General features: G+C 42.3%; 1 protein-coding gene across 1 annotated transcript in view; it reads right to left on the minus strand.

Annotated features, from left to right (window-relative positions):
• Positions 1–7,844: 7,844 nt before the first annotated feature.
• Positions 7,845–16,038, minus strand: part of SEC61B (SEC61 translocon subunit beta) — a 32,650-nt gene continuing 24,456 nt past the window's right edge. Inside the window, exon 4 of the mRNA XM_057414750.1 lies at positions 7,845–7,975. Within this exon, the coding sequence (XP_057270733.1) occupies positions 7,936–7,975 (40 nt within the window). The 3' untranslated portion in view covers positions 7,845–7,935. The remainder of the gene's footprint in view (positions 7,976–16,038) is intronic.

Genomic DNA, 16,038 nt, shown 5'->3' on the forward strand with positions numbered 1-16,038 from the left:
CCAACCTGCTGCTCAAGCAGGGCAACTTCAAGGTCACATCATGGCTAATTAACACAAAATGAAACCTAACAGAAACACTGGGGACGTGCACGTGTGTTGGAAATGCAGCATCAAACAGAGAATTCAGAAGAATTTCAGATGTACATTCTCAGTTAACCACTACCTTAAATTTAAAGGCATATTTTAACGTGACACTGATTCATGGTTAGCTTTCTCAGATAAATGCAACATACACTGAAACCAGCAATTGTAGGCTGCTCAAACTTAGTAATAAATTGAACATAGGAAACTTCATGCTGTAATCCAAACACAAGCAGCAGACAAAAATCCCAACACGGCTCTCAAATACAGCATAATCTTGGCTTTTACTTTATTTCAGATTTGTTATTGCTTTTTGTTTGTTTTTTTTTAAGGAACTGTAATTTAACCTTCTCTAGGAGTTTCTGGGGATTTGGGAGGCAGGCTTTCTCCAGATCAAAGCAGAAGCACATGAGGAGAGAACTGAGAGCAAACATGTATTCTTGCAGTCAGTGCCAGACAGCTGAGGGTGACCAAATCTGCTCCTCATTTACTTCTGTACAGCTAACAGTACTCTGCTTGCTCCACTCGTATTTCCTTTTTACAGGGGAAAGACTTAATCAGAAAGCTGGAACAAATTGCACCTTTGGTTAAACCATCAAGCATGCTAACTGTTGCTTCCTCTTTCCCGGTATCTGACATCAGAGCCATGCTGTTTGAGGAAGTCACAGTTACAGCAATTGTTTCTAACCGCTGCTCCCTTCTATTTTAGGCTAGCTGCGAATGATTCCACCCCTTTATACTCTGCTTCTGGCTAAATACACTTATATCTGTAACCTGTACACCCAGGAACATTGTTTGAGAAGACCAGAGGACAAGAGATGTCTATGGAGAACAAAGGAATAGAAAAGGAAAGTGTGTCTCTTTTTTTTTATATTTATCTATTTTGTATCGATTTGGAATTCTTTAACAACAGCACTTTGATTGATGTGAAGTCACAATGAAGTCACAGTAGACTTGGCGGTGTGATGAATGCTCCTTTGACCTTTAGAGACAGTTGGCCTCATTCCCCCACTGCTGTGCACCCAGGGTTGTAATTTATACCTGTGGCAAAGTGGTTACCAAATCAGCATGGTAGCAGTTCATAGCGACTTGAGTGAATCACAGCGCAAGAAACAAGGCGGGGGGAAACCAGGCCCAGTGCCTTCTCCCACATGGCATCAAAGAGAAGGTCTTTTATAATTTACTACAATACCGCCTAAGTACCAACCTAAAGTGAGGCCCTGCCAGGCACCCTACAAACACAGAATAGCAATGGCTGCTTGCCACAGCCCAAGACTTGTGTACGGGGGGGAAGTTGCTGCTCATTAAATGAAGGTGTGTGAAGGTAAAGCAGCTCTTTGTGCTCCTGGAGGAGCCAGTGCAGTTTGTGAGCTCCCGGGCTAGCTGTGTAAACCCGTGTGGCTGCACAGTAGCTAAGCTGAAAGGCTGGAGCCCCACCAGTACCTCTCCTAAACCTACCATGCCTCCCAAGCAGATTAGCGCTGTGCAGAGAAAGCTCTTTAAATTTTTGCAAGTTCCTAAAGCCTGGGAAACACTGCAGAACAATTACATGGGGGAAGAGATTTCCAGAGCTGTGCATGTAACCGTGAAAGGACAGTGTTGGCCACACCTACAGGGCTGTTGTGATTTAAGCCTTGCTAGATCACCCCTAAGACCATCTGACTCAGGGTGCTCCAAAATGGTGGGACCTACCTGTGTCCACGCTGAAGGCCTTCAGGCATCCCAAATTCCTCCTCAGGTAGAGAGCAGCTCTGTGCTCATCTGGCCCGATGTCAACCTCCAAAAGTCCTCCAGGAAGGAAGGGGTCCACTATGGAGGTCCTTGAGTCATCTCATCCTCAAGGCAAAGGCACCAAGGTAATACTATTAGTTTCACCATGAAGCCCTGCAAAGGGGTCCTGCATTACTGAATGCTAGCTCAGATCACCCAACAGCATATCTAGCTGATCCCATTCAGGCATGCTGGGGCTGAGGCAGGGGGAACTCAATCCGTCCACCATCTCTTTGCCACCAACTGAGGGCCAAAATGCTCCTTTTCTGAAATAAGAGTTCAGGCTTGAAGAGAAACAAGAAGTCTTGCACAGCAGATGTTCTGAACACATGTGCTCCTGTGCCCTCACACAGTGACAGCTTTTCAGATGATTCAAGGCAGGTTTGCGAAGGTGTCCCATGAAATGTGCCTGCACTAAATAAATATACTGATCTCTCAGTTCAGGGTTCTAGGAAAGAAAACAGCTCCCAACAAGAAACACAATCCCCTAACTCCTTTCAGAAGTCCAGGGCACTTCCCAGGACTATCTATTCCCTCTTCTTTAGAGGCATTTGGAGCCAGTAAAACACAGCAGTTTTTGAATGCAAGATAGAAGCCCAAGCAAGTGTCCTAGAAAAGGGTAATCTGGGCTGGGAGTCCCAGCCTGTGACCATAGGAGGTGGCTTGTCTTCCTCTTTGTGAGAAAAGTAGAGGAAGACAGACAGTAAGGTTGGACCAAGGCCTACAGAATGAATATACAACTGTGCAGCTCCTTTTCTGTCTTTTAAAAGTCCTGCAATTCTCTCATGTATACCTAACATGCTAATTTTGGAAGTGCCCAAGAGGAACTGGGATTTGGCTTATTTGAGGTGTTGTAAGACGCAACATTGTTGCAGGGTATAATATCCCCTGCATTTCCTGGCCAAAGGCAGGACTTGGCAAGGAAATGGACGGGACAGCTAACCGCTGCTTCCACAGATGCCTTCTTGCTTTTACAAGCACCCAAGGGAGAGATGCTGTTTCTTCAGATAAACATCTGCAATTAGTTAACTTAAGCCAAATACTGTTATTGAACAAGTTATTTGTTCACAGCCCCTATTACATACCCAGATATGATGAAGCCTACAAGGTCTCTTGAGATTAACTCAGTGCAGAGTTTGTCCTATGTGGTCCTTACAAGTGATGGCACACAACTCAGCTGGCTAACCACTAGAAAGCAAAACCATACTCCTCATGAGCTTTCAATTAGAAACAGCAAACTAACAAAGCCACAGTCACTTTTTTAAAGCTTCTTTTACAAATCAAGCCTGCTCTGCCATCCTTTCAGCTCTCTTTTAGGATCCCAAGGTGAGGATGAGCTCCATCTCCTTCTGGAAAATCAGAGGGGAGAGCACGGCCAAGTGAACCTAGAACAGCAATGCAAACATCGGGACAATTTTGGTTAGAAGAGGTCTCTGGAGGTCTCCAATTCCACTACTTATTCAAGACAGACCAAGTTGCCTTGCAAGCTTTCAATGTCTCCATGGACAAAGACTCCAAAGTTTCTGAGAGATATGTTCCAGTGTTTGACTCAATCTCCTGGTGAAGAATTTCATTCCTATTATCAGAACTTACCTTGCTGTATTTTGAGACCTCTTGTACATTTGCTTAGCAGCTTTGAGAGGAGCCTGCCTCTGTCTCCTCTGTAAACCCCTTTGGAAGACTGAGGATAGCACTTAGAACTCCCCTTAGCCTTTTCTTCTCTGGGCCAAACACCCAAGTTTTGTCAGCCCACCCTGCTATGTTACATGCTCCAGCCCACAGCACAGGAGCATTTTACTCAAAATTAATGACACTATTCTATTCCTGCAGAGGTCAAAACCAATGACCTCAGGATGTCACCCTGTGTATTTTAATGATAAAATGCCGACATTTCAGAACCATTTGAGGATTTTTTTCCTCATTCTATAGAGGTTAAATGCTCATATAAACTCACATTAAATTAAAAATTATATGGAGCTGTATTATAAAATGCATTAAATACAGCAACAAATCACATCCTAGAGCAGGTGACCATCCCTCTCTGCTAGGCATTAAGCCTGCTGTTTGGCCAGCTGAGCTACACTAAGCATCAGATTAAACCTGCAGATTGATTAAACTGAACTGGCACCTGCAGAATTAACACCTGCGGTTTTGGTCAGCTAGCTAAGCTAATTGAACTGAGCAGCACAAAGCTATTAGGTTGCACTCCTCTTTTCACACATAAATCTTGACGTCCTTTGCAAGAGGTTGTGAGAAACTGCATATTTGATTTGGTTTGAAATTTGATCATTTTTGCAGGTGACTGCAGCTTTTTAATGCAAATATGGAGATACCTCTATTCTCACTGCAGAACAGAGCTGGTTTGGTGTTTTGTCTGCTTTAGGAAACTGCCACTGGATATTCAGTGACAAGCAGTCTGAATAGATAGATTAATTTTTGCTACAGCCCTGGTTACAATAACAATCCTTACCTCTCTTGTAATTACCACCCAGCATTTCACCCACAACTACGTAACACCCTCTCTTTTTGTATATTTAATCACCCCTCTCCTAACCCTCAACTCAACTAATGGAGCTGCTGGTTGATTAGCAAACAAATAATCACCTGAGTGCCAGATACAGACAGCTGCACCGTGTGTGTGTCACTCACGGCCCATCTGCAGAACACAGTGAATGCCAGATGCTTGTCTTGGAACAAGTTTGGGAGCAAAGCACTGGACACACAGAGTGAGGCACACATGCATGCATGTAAGCGTATGTATGCAGAGAAGTAAGAGCAAGGAAAGCATGGAAAATGTTATAAAAAGGAAGTATTTTCATCTGCTCCATTCTCATGGCTGATTTGTTTCTTAGAGTTTCTTCAGTATCATGACTACCATGCCATCTGCTAAAGAGAAAAGTTTGGTGTAATCCTAGGTACCCAGAAAATGGTTTCTCAGACAGTGCAGTGAGAGCAGACTTGGTAAGTGGTCCTGACTCATGTGGCGTGTGTATGTGTCTCTCAGGAGTTTTAGAGTTTCTAAACACTACAAGACGGCAAGCAGTTACAATTAATATCGTTTTTGGCAAAATCTCCTAACTAAACCCAAATTTTACATTTGTTTCACAAAGTGGCTGCTCAGTTCAACAAAAGGTGGGCTTGTAATAACTGCTGGTATTATTCACACAAATATACAAATATTTTGGTATTGCACTCATCACCTTGAAAAGAAGTTTGAGATTCAATGCCAGCTTCAGCATATGCACTAGAATGCTTCTACAGTGCACCTAAGAAATCCCATTTAATGATGTGACATTTTATTTTAAAATATACATTCAGGTGTGTGGTGATTTTTGAGAAATGATAGCAAGCTCACTCAAATCCAAACCCACTGGCTTCTCTAAGGCTGGATCTTACTTTATTGTTTGATTTTCTTGACAAAAATGGCACTAAGACTTTTGCAGAACCTGGGTTTATATCAGAGGCTTATTAAACTGAGAAGTGCGAAAATAAAACAAAAGAGAGACCAAACTTTAGAAAGTAAAGGTTTGTTTGGCATCCTTCCAGTTGGAAAGAGGTAGTGATTACGTTAGAGGTAACCCACCTTTTTTAACTAACCTTGAGCAAAACTCAAACTTGTGCCTGGTGTAGGTGCACATTAACACTGTAATAATGTATTTACTTCTTTTTTTTTTAGTGATGAAGACACTAGTAAAGACACTGTCAAACTGAAGTAAAGAGGTATTAAACTTTTTCCTTACATGGGCTTAGCTCTGAATGTTAAATTTGATGTTGCAAGCAGGCAAATGGATAGGAGTAGCAATACAGGAGCAGAAATGTTTTCCCCATCGTATTTGGGAATGTCAGCCTGATTACAATGAGGGAAAGAGGAAGAGAAAGAGAAAGGTGAAGGGGAAGAGGAAAAGGGAAGGAAAAGGCCCTCTGTCTTCATTACACTAATATTTAAATTCCCATCCATTTTTTATATTGTACTCTTCCTTCAGAGCAGCACACTGTCTTCTGTATTTGCTGAAGAAGACACACTTTCATAAAGACCTCCTTCTGGCTGAAATTGACAACCAAACTAGAGAACTCCCTAGGTGTAAGTCCATGTGAGGAAAGGCAAGAATCCTATGCAGAGCTCGCCCAAGTATCTCCCTGGTAGCATAACACCACTGTGTCACCAGCAATCTCTGCTTGTTCGAACAAAACCTGACAGCAAACACAGGTGAACCTTCTGAAAGACCTAATCTCAGAATATGTAGTAAATTGCTTGATCCACATGATAAGTGCTTTGTGGGGTATATCTATACTGCTGGATCAAATCTTCATTGCTTCCACATTTTTCCATCCGTACCTTGGTGTTTAATATTAATTTAATTATGCAGAATCAGCCATAATCACACAGAATGAGCTAGGTGGAAATGACCTTTAAGACCATCAACTCAAACCGTTACCCAGGATTGCCCAGCCCACCAAAAAACATGTCACTAAGGGCCTCATCCAAACTGGTGATTCCCTGAGAAGCCTGTTAATTTAAACATTAAACACTTGCCACAGGTGAGCTGTTACTAAACTATAAATTATTAATTGCTAGGAAGAAATTGAACTGAAAGCACACTTGGCTGTGTGTGTTACAATATGTAAAGAATAGAAGTGAACGTGAACAGCATCCTGCCCTCCTGCTCTGCTGTGTACTGTTGTAGCACTGATTCCATAAAAAGGTGTGTGTGTGTTGATAAATCACAGGCAATACTAGCTTTCTTAAAGTAGGGAAGGGAAGGAGAGGGTCCACAACCCCACCTAGGTTGGTTGTACATCAAAGCCCACTGGCACCTGCAGAGAGTGAAATTCTGTTACCTACAAACTGCTACATCTCACAAAATGAACCCAACCCTTTCCTTCATAAAATAGCACTGGTTGGAAGCACAGTAATTTCCAACAGAACAGTACAGACTGGGGCTGGGGGGAGGAATGCCAAACTATGTATGTGCACTTGGAAGAGTAGTATGAAAAATGGTTTGAACAATCCCCTTCTTCTGAGTGGAACAAACTGGACTCAGTGCCTGAAGGTCTTAAATGCTGTTATCCACCTACTGGGTCACTGTTTATATCATCTGCATCTATGTGACAAGTATACCTTTCCTTCCAAATTGCTGATAAATGCCAGCTCTTTCAGTTCAGAGATTTCCAGTCTCTACCACTGACAGTCTGCATGCAACCTCAAAGGAGCAGCCAAACACAATTAAAACTCTGTCCTGCTGCTTTTTTCTGCAGGCAGTGAGAGACTGCTTCAGTAGGTAAGAACTTACTGTCATACTTGGGATCAGCTTCACACAGCGAAGGGAGATGCTGCCGTGTTGCTACTGTCTAACATCCTCTTCTCCTTCCACCATTTAGACTAATACAGGACATAAATGCAAAAACTTAGGGCCAGCTCTTTTTCCCTCTGAATATGCCACTGCAGTTGCTTTCAGTTTCACTGACACCAATATCAGCCCTGTGGATGAATCACAGAAATCACTATGGGCTCATACTGTTTGGGGATAGTAATGGAATATGCAGAAGCAGTATCAAAGTAAAACCAAAATGTGCAGCTGAAAAAGTGAAATCTCAAATCACTGGCAGAAACTAATGCATGAGAACAATGATCCAGCTAATAGCCAATCAAAAGGAGGCGAAGTTGGAGAAACGTAAAAAGATCAGAAACTACATAATCAAATGGCACGTGACAGAGTAGCACACATCAAATATGAAGTAGTACATAACAAAAGAGAAAACAAGGAAGATAATGTAACAATAACACAATAACAATGGAAACCACCAAATATAATAGAAAAAAGTCTAGACAGTAATATTCATAATCCCAGCAAAGGTCCAAATCAGTCCCAGAAAACTGTACACAACCTTTGGAAGCTGAATACAAAGAGTGTTATTTATTAACAAGGGCAGACTGGAGGAAGGGGTACAGATAGAAAAACAGACAAGAACAACTTTTCCAATCTTCTATGTTCATTTCACCATTTTACCAACATATTTCCCTTCTCATGAATGTGCACACAGCCACTTTCCATTTCTTTTCTTGCTTCACCCTATTGAATCCTGTCACTCATCAGCTGTCTGGGGTCTCCCATAGTCTTTGTTCCTTTTGTGTAAAAACAACCATCCCAATTAAGATTCTAGGATTCCTAGTTGTGTGGCTACACAATAATTGTTATTTCTGGTACTGTTAAAAATATTCATTAGTGAAATACAAGCTTTGGTGAAAATAAGGCAGCATCAACAAGGAGAGGCACAAACTTCGGTCAAAACGAGGAAGAAAAGAATGCCAGGATAATCGTAATTTGCTTGTCAGGGAAATTCATGTAGTACATGAGAGAACCAGACACAAGTCCCAGCTCTGCTTGATTTACAAGAGTGTGAAGGAAGCCAAGTCAGTCTTTCTGTGGTTCAATGACTATTAATATAAGGCAGAACAGACGTAACTGGAAAGCCTGAGAAAGTCACACACACACTCCCTTGCAAAAGGTACTGTCTGGAGATGAGGGAGACCACAGCCTAGTTTCAGCAGAGCAGGAACTAGCAAGTAGATTGAACTGTCTCAGTTTTACGTTGAAACGCAGAGGGAATATTTATAATGCCCCAGTGAGTTTGATGGCTATTCTGTACCTACTTCCATGTTCCTCCTCTCTCATAGACCTCAAAAAAATACAATCCTGGTGTCTCCACTACACCCTCCTCTCCTCGGAGAGCTCAGAAGAGCAATACATTAGCTGAAGCAATATTTTTTCACTTGGAAAAAATCTGGCTGGGCTTCTGGAAGGATGAGAATTGTGTACTCCCTAATATGGAGGAAACTGAAGCAGAGTAAATGAGAAGATCACAAATCAAACTTTTGTAAAAGTTATGCTGACTGCAATTGTATGATCTAGGATAAAGGTTGTTAAAACCAGCAACAGCAACAAAACCCAACCAAACCCAATAAAGACACTCACGGGCAAAAATAAAGAGAAAGTTTCAGGAGTCATAACTCAGGTACCAAATGATTTTACAAGTGTATAACACAGAAAAGTTCAGCAGAAGTGACTTCAAACTCTCCAAAGAAGCAGGAACCTGCAGACAGACACAGACTAATACTGGGAAACAGAACAAACACTTTGCTCAGTGGTTATCAGGAAGAGGAAGAACAGTGTTTCAGGAAACATTTCCTGGAGGCACAAAAACATGAACATTCCTTTGTTAGGACACATGTAAAAGATAAATGAAACATCATTAAAAACATTCCTAGAGATTTTTGCTTTTGCTCTGGCCCAGAAGCCTGTCTCATCTTGATAAGACTTGTCTTTGCATCTGTGCAATCACATAGGTATCTCTTATTACTTACAGATGATATTTATAATAGAATCATAGAAAGCTGCTTGAAAGGGACCTGTGGATATCATTTAGTCCATCCTCCTGCTTGATACCATGGGTATCATCTGCACTAGGGCCCATCAGCTGTGGTTTGTCTGGCCAACTCTTCAAAATGTCCCATGGTGGAAGTTGCATAGTCTTTCTCAGTAACATGTTCCCTACGGCCTCCTCTTCACCAGACTAATCTGTCAATCGCTGCTTGTGCTCTCGGTCCTTCAGTATCCTGGCAGCTCTCTGCTGGATGCCTCCAGCCTCTTTACAGCCTTCTTCAAACTGCGGGGAGGAAGGAGGCTCAGTAAGGGATGCATGATTCCAGGTATGGCCTAACCAGCGCCAAGTAAAGGTGGATGAGAACAACTTGATCTGCTGACTACTCTTCTTCTAGCCCAATGTGTGGTTTACCTTGCCTTTACCTTTTTGGCTCAACCATACATGCCTCAAACAGTCACCATAACCCTGAGGTCCATTCCAGCCAGGCTGCTGCTTAGCCAGCTACCACTTTGTACCAGTGCTGGAGTTACTCTGCCCTGAATGCAGAAACTTGCATTTCTTCTTGCTTAAGCTCATGAAACTTCTGTTGTCCCAGCCTTCAACTTCCTGACGATTCCTCTGGACTAAAGCTGTGCCATTCTGTGTGTCAATCACTCCCCCCCACTTAACACAGTCTGTAAATTTGCTAACGGTGCCATCTGCCTCTTCATACAGGCCACTGGCTTCTTGTCTTTGCTATGTTTGAAAATGAATTTCAAGATGTTCTTTTTCAGTGAATGAGGTGACAATAACTGTCATATTGTTCCCTGGATTCTCCTTCTTGCCCATATGCAAGACGGGCCTTTTAGTCTTTAGCCTTTTTCCAGTCTTCATGGGCCTCTGCAGATCACCCTGATTTTTCACAGATGATAGGTAACAGGTAACTCTTTCAGCACTGATGAATCTCATCAAGCCCTATGGATCTGATTACATCCAGCTGTAGTTGCCGCTACCTCATTGCTTCTTCCCTGCAGGCTACCTTCTATACCAAATAGTGCTGGTATGTATAAAGCTGGGAGTAGGCTTTGTCTGACTCAAAAAAGACACTGTGGACCCTGTTTTGTAATGTTTTTTTGTTCTCCCCCAAAGGCCTACATGCTCTTTAAACTTCTTTAGTAATTTGTGTTCCCATAGAATCCCTTCTTGTTACTCTAAATGCCCTCTCCTCATCTTAGCTCCACATGGGCCTTGATCTTACTCATTTTTTACAAAAAAAAAAGGGCTCAAACAATATGTTTATATGCTTCCTTTGTTGTACGTTCATCTTTTTAATTCTAGCATGCTATGTGGTTGCATTACTGGCTCACCATGCAACTCCATGCTTGGTCAGGAGAGCCTTCTGCTGAAAGCCCAGCCTGTACAATGAGGCAGATTGTTCTTCACATCTCAGTAAGTTTTAGGGGTTTTGCGTACTTGTGCCTGGGGTTTTGATTTTTTTTAATTAATTTATTTATGTTTTTCCACTTTAAATCAGCCAGACCTCCTGTTCCCCTTTCCCTTTTGGCAGCTTCCCTAGGAATTTTGCACACAACTTCCCTAGGCCAAACTCTGATCTAAGTCCAGGCTCCTTCTTTCTGCTGCTTTTCTTCCCAGCCTTCCTCTGTGCCTTGAACTCGATCATCTCATGGTTGCTGCAGCTCAAGTTGCCATTTCTGCCATACTGTCTGCCAGTTCTTCCCACTTCACAAGAAGCAGGTCAAACACAGTCCCTCCACCATTTGCATTACAAACTGTGAGCAACATAGTCTAGGGACTTCTTCGGTTGCTTACATGGTGGAAGCCTAGCAGTACTAATCTGGGTAGCTGAAATGTCCCATGAGAAATGGAACTCAAAAGTCTGCAATCAGAAGACTTCTATAATTGTCTGTAGAAAGCTTCACCCTCCACATCTTGTTTAGGGGCTTTATGTCAGACCCCACCACAGCCTCTTCAGTATCACTCTGCCCTTAAACCTTGACTCTTAACAGGCACATCCTTGGATTGCTACTAGAGCCCCGCAAAGTCAAGGAGCACCTTCACAGAGAGCACTGCAAACCCAGTGATTTTCCATAAACAGTCTTTGCTCTGTCGTGAGAGCGCTCCGGTCAGGATCTGACACAGAGTTTATATGTTTCAGAAGACCTCCCACCAGAAGTCATGCATTTTGTGTAAGACAATGTAATACAAAGTATTACTGCTCTGTTTTCACTTTTTTCTCCATCTTTCCTACATTACCTCTTCCTACCGTCCTATTAACTAGTTTTTCAGCTCTTTAGGGCTAAGCTTTCCTTCTGCATTTGTATTTCACATACTTGCGTTCCTATCCTCACTAGCATTAATGTAACAATCATCTTTTAAAAAGCATAATATAATATAATATAACTGGGGTGATTGTTGGGTCTGGCGGCCAGAAAAAGAGGAGTAATAGGTTCCCAGTACTCATAATTTGCAATTCATCAACCTTAAAAGAGATGAATGCAACTCAAATTGATTTAGCATCATTTACATATGTAAGCAAAAATCTGTGATCTAGTTATGGTCATTTATCATTATAAAGAACAGGAAAAACCGTTAATTTTGCATCCATTCAAACGAACAGGAGACAGACCTGAAGGTGATCAAGAAGAGTGAATAGACTGCAATTATACTACTTTTATACAAAAATTCATTGCAAAATTATGTGCAATAATTATGCTACTGTTGAACTGAAACAAAAAATGAATTAAATAATATCCTTTACTTCTATTGATCACATTCTACAAACCTTCCTATGATACCTAAGAGGATAAAATTGGATAAAGACACCAAAGTTTCTGTGTTAATATTCCAACAGAGTACCCTAGTGGTTATTGATGGATAGCAATTAATGCCCTCTAAAAAATATTCAAAGGAATTAACAACTCTGTGGTCTCCAGAGGGTGAAAGCAGATGCTGCTACTGACTTCTCCCTATCCTGTGCACTTGCAAGGCATGCTTTCCAAGATCTAGGAGACTACAGACCATAAATGTGCCCTCCAGAAGACCTGCAGCATTCATGAAGTAACAGCTCTTTTTAAGCCCACCTTTCCATGGCTACCTTTGTCTTCTACTCCAAGTCTTTCTCCCTGCTAATAGCCCCTGAGTTAGGGACAGGAGAGGGCATCTGCCAGCTTCAGAGGAAGCTCTTATTAAACCAGTAATGACCCACCATGCCCAGAAATAGCATGTCATGACAAAGTGCCTGAATTACAGGATGGTGTATGCAAATCCTGACAGAGTATGTGCTCCCCAGCCGCTTTACTCATGCATACTGGTGCCTCCTTACACCAGCAGCCACATCTACTTCACCAGTAGCTGCTGTGCTGGATTCAGGTGGTGAGGAAGGAATCACCCTCATCCAGCTGAACCACCACATCTGGGGTCATTATTTTTATGAAGGGCATTTATCAGACCAAATAAGCAGTAAAACAATACTGACATTTTAATTAACTTCTTACAAGTTTTCACTGTAAGTATGGCGCAGTTCAGATTTTATGTCAAGTTGCAAGTGATATCCCCACTGTAAAATGTCTATTAAAATGCCAGTTCTTCAAGGAGCATCATTAAAGAAAACCTGGTGAATGAATTCACCGTCACACCCATGGTTGACACTCATCTGCCTGTCTCTTAGGCCCTCTTTCCTCCCTCTGTGGCCTAAAAGAAGTATCTTTTAACTTCAGTTTTTCTTCTTATTCTTCATTGTGAGGAATAATAATCAAGGGCAGAATTCTGGTAGTAGGCAGCTTCTGTGCAGAGCTCTTCTTCATTGCTCTTGCCAAGATGAACAGTGCTGTCCCACTCTTTCCTGCCCAGCATTTCACAGGTGAGGAACCAGAGGCCCCAAAAGGTGATTTATTGAGCTGGCAAACAACACAGCCATACAGATCCTGCTGTCACCATCGCACTCTAGCTAGAAGAAGAGTTGTTCTCCAGTTTAATCTCAGTGATCACCACCAATGTCAGTCATATTTCCCATGGTGTCACTGATTCCTCACCTGTGTGACGCTGCTAAACTGGGGTGTGAAAGGGGATTTTAGACACCAGCTCCTGCCCCAATTACTCACACAGACCTACCACGGTTATGCAGAGGCAGATATAGTAATTAATCCTATGACATGCCTCAGGGTTTAAATATTGCTCCAACCAGAAACACGCAGGATTTCATGAAATTACCTTGGATTTTCTGAGGATGTTTCTGAAGATGCAGCATAACAGCAGCACATTTTGGTTTGAGAGCAATTTTTATTTATTTAGTTGGGTTTTTTTAAGTCCTTAAAAAGTACAGCCTTTTTTTTTTTTTTTTGGCAAGTACATGTAAAAGCAGGAAAGCAACAGACAGTGCCAACCTGACTCTCAGAGAGAGACAAGATCTTTAAAATAGTATTTCCGCTCCTTTTGAGGCTACAGCCTGTGGTTTCATCTGATGTACCTGTGCGGCAACCTATTCAAATGAGCCCACAGACAGTCTCATATGCTGTAAGATACGCGAAGGAAAGAGGAATTTCCAGTGGAAAATGTGATTGAATGGAGAGATGTTCACTTGGACAATCTCTTACCAAAGCACAGCAAATGACTAGAGGCATCTGCCAGTCTTTTTTTCCATGCCATGGGGCACTCTCTCTTCGGTGCTTACATCAGTTAGAACTCATAATGCAATTACTGGGCACACCAAAGCATCATGCCTCCCTTCAGAAAGGCTCACAAGCCTGCCCACTCACATTGTGGTCTGCAAGTAACTATGAATCCCCCAGCACTTAGTGATGTGTTTCACACCTCAGCTCTGGGCTCTGAGCAATGGTTTTAGGCATTTCGAGCCCTGACAGTTGTGGACGCCATTCCCCAGGAGTCCACAGGTTTAGTCAAACATTCCCTTTTTTTCACATTTCATATTAATAAAGATGACTTTTAGAATACAGTGCTTACAATTTAGTATATACTTAATAACCCATCTATTAACTGAATTATTTCAAACCTGCGGTAACAGTACAAGACAGCGTAAGTACATATGTGTGTACAGACTCTGAAATCAGTTGTTCGCAAAATTTGCATATAGGGTTTTCAATGTCCCAAGGAACTTGCATCTGCATGTGTATTTATCAGAATCACAAGGATTTTTTGTATGCATCAAGCTGTTTTCCATCTATAGGTACTAATTACACTGCTCACTGAATTTGTCAACATGCCTGGGTGGTTTTCTTTAAAACCAGAAAACCTAAAGCTGATGCTTAAGGGAAATGAAGGGAGACAGGGTCAATTTGAAGAGGGCAAAGGAAATGGAAATGTTACGTTTTGGGGTTTTTGAGCTTATTTTTCAGACAAGTGTCATACCACTGCTCTTCATCACATATAACCCTTTTGTTTCAGTGACAAATGCATTTGTTCTATGGTGACAATGGTCCAATTTGGAAACAAGAAATTCTTGACCAGAAATAATCCATATTGTGCCCAAACTCTCCAGAGCAAAGTTAGGTCCAGATGCCAAACGAGCTGCTGGAACAGAAGTTAGTAAACAAAATAGTCTTGCTGATCTGAGCCTGCTGCTCTGCACCACAATCCCACCTGGTCTCACTCCAGCTGTACATTTAGTTTGGCCTTAGCTCTCATGTTCCTCTACTTTACTGGTGATCCAAAAGGGTTCACTTCTGTTACGTGGCCAGTTTTCTGAACTGCTCACTGTGTAGGGGTGCCAGAGACATCACAAAACAAGTGACAAGAATGTGTGACTGGGGAGGGATATTCAGCAGTGGTCCCAACTTAAATGTTATCTGCAGGCTAAGACTTTACAGTCTACCCAGCAAAGTGCAGTGAAGTGACAGAAGTGAAAGGTCAGTACACAATGGCCTTTACGTATCCCGTATTTGGGAACTGTGGCACCTCTGCTCTGAATACACCAAAGATGCAGAGAGCCATGTCAATGCAGCTGCTGACACCAGTGAAGGAATGGAGACAGAGGCTTTCAACTAAGATCTTTACGCTCACTCATTCCATTTAACAGCAGCAATAAGGTGCATTCCCCTGGCTCTCCCCTTTCCCTCTGAGCTAGCTTCTTTTTCTGTTGTCTCCTCTCCCACAGCATGGGTGCTACACCAGCATCTCACTTTAGAGGTAGCAGCACTGAGCTTGGTTTACAGTGAAAGAAGCCCTCAGCAACCTTTGCCATATGGCTGTGAGTAGCCCAACTGCACAGCTGTGATCAGAACAGCGCCCAGCACTTGTGATTCATACAACACATGAAGGCCAGGAGGTACAGGCAATCTCACCCTACCTCAAATGTTAGTTGTACAGCTAGTACAATATGCAATTGCTTTAACACCTTTGGAGATATGGTAATCATCAGCAGTCAGGTCCCTAGAACTACAGCTATCTGCTGTGCATGGCCATGGGCATACTGGTACAGCAGCCATAGGTTACCACAGGTTGGTCATCAATCCAAACGGAAAAACTGAGAATGACACAGATATGAGGGGTTATATTGGTATCCAGCCAAATGAACCTGATCTACACAACTCTTCCATAGCAAGCAAAGGAAACTGTCACAGGGCCACTATCTTCTTGGGATGGTTTCTGCAAAGCTCAAAGCAGCTGAATGGCTCAGATATGACCAGCACAACTCTATGTGCTGTTCTGGATCTCAGTAGCAGGACCACCACAAAGCGCTACTTGTGGAGCTCATCACAATAGTGTGACGGAGGGTTTTTATGGTTGGTTGGTTTTGTGTTGTTTTTAAAGGTCAAAGCAACTGAAAACTGCAAAAATTAATTTGCATCA

The sequence above is a fragment of the Pezoporus wallicus genome, unplaced genomic scaffold (assembly GCF_028554395.1).
Source record: "Pezoporus wallicus isolate ANWC-B61680 ecotype Strahan unplaced genomic scaffold, APGP_CSIRO_Pwel_v1 contig_2, whole genome shotgun sequence".
Taxonomy (NCBI): Eukaryota; Metazoa; Chordata; class Aves; order Psittaciformes; family Psittacidae; genus Pezoporus; species Pezoporus wallicus.